Here is a 5370-nt window from a genome sequence, read left to right on the forward strand (position 1 = left end):
CTTTTAAACTAAGGTCTTGGGTAGTCTACAGTGAAGATGTAATCAGAGATTGGATTAAGCACCCTCTTCTGTCTTTTTTAAATGCACTTAATGACTCGTGCATTTTTATAAAAAGTGTGATTTTTTTTTTTCCCCCCCCCTCCCCCCCCCCAAGTTCTAAATTGAAGTTAGAGATGACAGAAGCTCAGCACTCTGGAACATTTAGGTCTCATTTAGATGCATAAAGATGCACAAATACGGACTTGAAAGCTGAACTTTAGGTTTGGGGCTTTGATTTCTTTAAGCCTTGCTCTTAGTTTTCATATTGTAGAAAAGCAATCCCTACAATTTCCTGTTCCCTTCTTTTGAATGCTTCTGTATTCTGCTTAAATGCAATTATTTTTAATTTCTCAAACCTTCTAATATGATTGAGATGGCCATCGTGTGAATAATTGGGTACTGATGTCTCTGTCTGATTTCTAGGGATGTCATTGTATAGAGACTTGTAGCAGAAAAGAAAACTTAATAGCTTTCCCATAGCAAGCTTATAGATCTTCACTTTTTCAAAGTTAACATGTTTGGTAGTCTGAGGGCATGATCAAACTGCTAACTAATTTAGTGAGCGGTTCCTTGCTAGCAGGACAGAAAACTTCACTGGGCCCTTCAGAGGAGACATGCCTCCGTTTGTCTTTTTTCTCCATAAAATTTTATCCTTTGAAATTAAAATCTAATTTTCTTACCTTTTCTCAGTGCACACATTAGCATCTTAACATTTTGATTTTTTTAGGGTACTGAAGTATTAGTTCCTGAAACTGTGAACTGCTTAAAAGATTAATTCTGCACCTACCAACTTTTTGCTACTGTCCTGTTTAAACAGTTGTGCCCAAGGTAAAACGTATTAGCCTGTATAGAGGTATCTGAGTAAGGAAGATGCCTTTGTGAATAGCCGAGTATATGTGGAATGGATCTACAAAATGAAGGTTCCATTACAGATCAGCTATAAATGAAGTCTTTTTAAGCTGCATGTTAAGGCAGAGTGCTTACCAAGTCTTTTTGTGATGTGTACTTTTGTTTGTTTGGTTAAACAGTATTTCATTGGGGTTTTCATAAAGTGGATTCAAAATATAGAACAATAATTGTCTTTACTAATGTGAAGTGGAACAGGTACCTTACACAGTCTAAGGAGTTTGATAAGTACAAATAACACTAAAGGAGATGCCATATGGATTTCATTTCTAATTTTCTTCTGGATGCTGATTTGCTTCTAAGGTATTTGATATCAGCAGGGGTTCCAAGGTTATATGATGAAGAAATGATTACCTCTTCAAAAGCAGTAGTTTCACCTTGTATTAATGATTCGATTGATTTAATTGTGTTTTGGTTCCAAATTCCATGTGCTGAAACTGGTTTCTTAATGTCTTCTTCCTTATGTTGAATATTCTTCCATGTTTATTCAGGGCCCTGTCTCATCTGTATATAATAAGAGTGTAGTCAGACTCTTGAAGGGAGTTGTTGACTGATTCATTTATAGTGTGGTTTCAATTTGTAGTATAGATTAAGGCCTTGAATGTCCAAAGCTCTAGCTCAGGTTATAGAACATCAGGTAATGCCCTGATTATTTTACAGATCAAGGTGGGGATGTGGCAAGACCTCTACTCCGTTGTAATTCTCAACTCTTGGGTCATGTTCCATGCAGCTTCACAGTGTAATGTCAGTCAGGTAAAAATGTGACAGCTAACAAGTAGGTGATGTAAACCTTCTGGGCTAGATCCAGGTTGTCAGACTCATCCATCCCCCTATGCTGGCACCAGATTATGGAGTTTCTTGGGAGATCCGTAGGCTATGGACCTAGCAGCAGAAGTGAGGTGAGGCGTATCTAGGAGCTGTGGGAGTTAATGCTGTTGTCACTCCTTTCTCTGCCTCCCAGCTGCCAGCACACATTCCCAACATGGCTCTGTACCTCATACTTCACTGGCAGGTCCCACCCCCAAATTCCCAGGTGGCCTAGGAGTCCTGCAGGCCAGATGGCACACTTCTACAAGCCAGATGTTTGAAGGTTGACGCTCTTGAACTATATCATTCAAAAAAGTTTTATCTCCAGCTGTCTCTTAGTCCTTTCATTTAACATATTATAGAATCATAGAAAAGTAGGGCTGGGAGGGACTTTGGGAGGTCGTCTAGTCCAGTGGTTCTCAATCAATGGGTTGTGACCCAAAAGAATATATGAAAGGGTTGTGAACAAACTTTAAAAATGGATACTCCTTTAAAGGAGAAAAATGTGGGAAACCATGTTTTTTTCCCCTTGCAGGCTGTCAGAGTTGCAGCCTGCAAGGGGCTGCTTGGGGTCTCCCATGTCACATCCACCCTCTACCCCACACACATGGGGACTGGGGGTGGAGAGGTGCAGTGGATCAGGAGTGAGGGGCACTGGGTCAGGACTGGCCACCAATGTTTACGAATAGGTCCTGGTACAAAAAAGGTTGAGAACCACGGGTGTAGTCCAACCTTCTGCCAGAGGCAGGATCCCCTACCCATGCTATCCCATGCAAATTCTTGTTTGACCTGTTACTGAAACTACACAATCAGCCCTATTGCACAGCTGCAACACATGCACCCTAACCTACCACAAGTAAAGCAGAGGAACAAGGGCTACATTTGTCAGAACATGAGCAAAATTGGGATTTTTATGGGGTTGTGGTAGGGGGTAGGTAGGTAGGGAGCTGTGGGTGAAGAGTGATTCTTTTATCTTGATGTGAGTGGTAGTTGTGAGGTATGGTTGGAATTGGAGGATTTTTGTGCAGGGGTTTTGGTGGGGGGGGTGGCTGGAGGGAAGGTGGGGGTTGGAGTTCTCAGGTTTTAGGATACTCTTTGGGGGATCATGTCTGGATTGTTTGCTTTATTGTAAGCCACTCTGAACTATTTTGATAGGGCGGGCTATAAATAAACAAATTATATATGACATCTGTTCAGGTAGCCATTGTCAGCTCTGCATTAGAACCTTTTCAAAGATTCACTTCTGTTTTTGAATTCAGCATCATTTCTAAAGTTATGCAAGGGAATAGATTTGAGTCTCTTAATCCTGATGTATTGAAAGATGGATACGAGTGTTTGTGTAGGGGAGTTTCTTAGGGCTTTGTATTAGGTCTGGGAGCAGAATTAAATCTTTCATTGACATCAGTCCTAACTTGGTAGTGTCTTGAGAAAGCATGTCTGCTATATACAGCAGTACTTACTAAATGTGATCTGATAATTGTAAATGTTAACAGTTTTTTGCATTTTTAGATCTTTTAAGATAAGGAAGTTAAAACCTGACAGGCAAATTAACATTACCATAGGAACCTGGCTTAATATGCAGTTATCAGTAAATTTTTATACTCCCATACACTTGGTTAAATGTGTAGCTCAATTTTTGCATGTTCTACAACAGGTGGGCAAGATGTGGCCTGCCAGGCCATTCTATCCAGCCCATGGGGCACCTAAAAAATTTAGGAAATTAATATTTATCTGCCCCTGGCTGCCTGCCACGTGGCCCTCAATGGCTTACCAAAACTCAGTAAGCAGCCCTCTTCCCAAAATAATTGCCTGCCCCTGTTCTACAACATATAGATAATAAAACAAAAAATAGTATAGTGACAGTTAACATATACTACACCTTAATATATATATTTAGTTTTTTCCATTTTACAGCTATCTTATATGAAGAAGTTCTGGAGGTTTTGTTTTATTGTATGAACTGGGGAGATTGTCTAAGTCACAATTATGCTAGAACATACTTCTCATATGTTTCTGTTCATACAAGCAAGAATAAACCATATTGTAACACAAATGTGGTCAGTCGTCTTTGAGAGATTCTTTTATTTTCTTTTTCTAAGGGTAGACAAGTTTTTCTTTGTTCCAGTTACGTTTGGAAGTGCCTAGTGACAGATGGGGAAGAGTGCCAGTCCCTTGTGGCTGTTGGAAATATTTGTGAGGCTTAGTTAGCAAAACGGTAGCCAACCTGTTCCTGTTATGTGGCCATATCACGACAATGAAAAGAGAATTTTATATGAAAACTTTAGAGTTTATATAGCATTGTAGAAGACAGTAGAAATGTATATAGACCTTATTTTGCTATCTCTAGTTCTCTTATTTCATGATTTCTTCCTTCTTTCTTGCCTTTTAAATGTTTAAATGTTCTAAGTTTTTGTGTATGGTGAGACATGTTACAGTCTCGCAGATCTGTCACTGTTTTCTGGAAATGTCATCCCCCACTTGGCTGAGTATTTATATCCCTTCAGTTTTGAATGGGTGTTGCTGTATGTAACAGTGTGTATATGGCACCATAGCTTACTGTTGCAGTTTTGTTGCACTGGCATTTGAAAGGAAGATTGCTGATGGTTGAAGTGTGGAGCAGGTTTTGTTTGATTTTGATTTTTAAAAAAATGTTAGTTGCTAGATTGTATAAATTTGAAACAAATCCAGATCAATAAAGCCTCCGTAGACAAAGGTACAGTGGCATTTAGAAGTCTCTTAACTACCATCCTTATTGATTCGTACACAAAAGGTAGGGTAGCTGGCACTTTAGGGCATTTGTACACATGTTTGCACTGCGGTGCTGGGTGCTTTTAAAAACTCCCAGTACATGCATTTGTATAAATGGCAAAATGCACATCAACACTGAGAAAATAGTGGTGCACTTTTGAACTAAAAAACATAGAAGGTGTTTTAGATCAAAAGCACACCGCTGCCATTTTCTCAGCGCTGATGCACATTTTGCCATTTATACAAATGCATGCAATGCAGTGCTGGGCACATTGGCTCACGCGTGGAGCAGATTTGCTTAACTGAGTCTGTTGCGATGCACCAGATCTCAGAGCAGACAAATGTATAAATGCCCTAATATGCCACCCTGCTGTCCTTTCTGCCTGACTTCAGACTAACGCAACTAATCATCTCTTGCTTCGTAGATCATCTGGGAGCCAGTTTTAAACAAGCATGGCTTGTATGGTCATCGATTTGCATTGGCAAAAATGGATAAATAGAATAGAGTCACAATAAATTTCTGAACTGTGCTGTCTTAAATGATGCTTCATTTGTATTGATTTCAAATGCAGTTTCTTACAAATTCATACATTGTGTCAGAAGTGTGTATTCACACTGTCTAATATATATGAGCTGGATCACAAACAATTCTGAGGTGTTGTTATATTTCCCTTTTTAGCACCTGGCTCCACATACAGGAAGATGTTTTATTTAAATCAGGGGTTCCCAACCTTTTTATGCTGTGGACCAGCAGACTGGAAGTGACCGCAGACTGGCAAACTGCAGACCAGCAGTGACTGGTATAGCAGGCAGCTATGGCAGTCACTCTAGTATAAAAAAGGGTTGGCTACCTCCTGCAGACTGACAACC

The 5370-nt window shown here is 39.8% G+C and overlaps 1 protein-coding gene across 11 annotated transcripts in view; it reads left to right on the forward strand.

Annotated features, from left to right (window-relative positions):
- Positions 1–5370, forward strand: part of CDC14B (cell division cycle 14B) — a 93005-nt gene that overhangs the window by 63777 nt on the left and 23858 nt on the right. Inside the window, exon 13 of one of the 11 annotated variants that reach the window (XM_019517335.1) lies at positions 810–1438. The exons of the other annotated variants lie outside the window; for them this stretch is intronic. Within the exon in view, the coding sequence (XP_019372880.1) occupies positions 810–852 (43 nt within the window). The 3' untranslated portion in view covers positions 853–1438. Of the gene's footprint in view, positions 1–809; positions 1439–5370 lie in introns of those variants that run through there. 11 annotated transcript variants of the gene reach the window in all.

This window comes from Gavialis gangeticus, unplaced genomic scaffold (assembly GCF_001723915.1).
Source record: "Gavialis gangeticus isolate Ggan-Ray unplaced genomic scaffold, GavGan_comp1, whole genome shotgun sequence".
Taxonomy (NCBI): domain Eukaryota; kingdom Metazoa; phylum Chordata; order Crocodylia; family Gavialidae; genus Gavialis; species Gavialis gangeticus.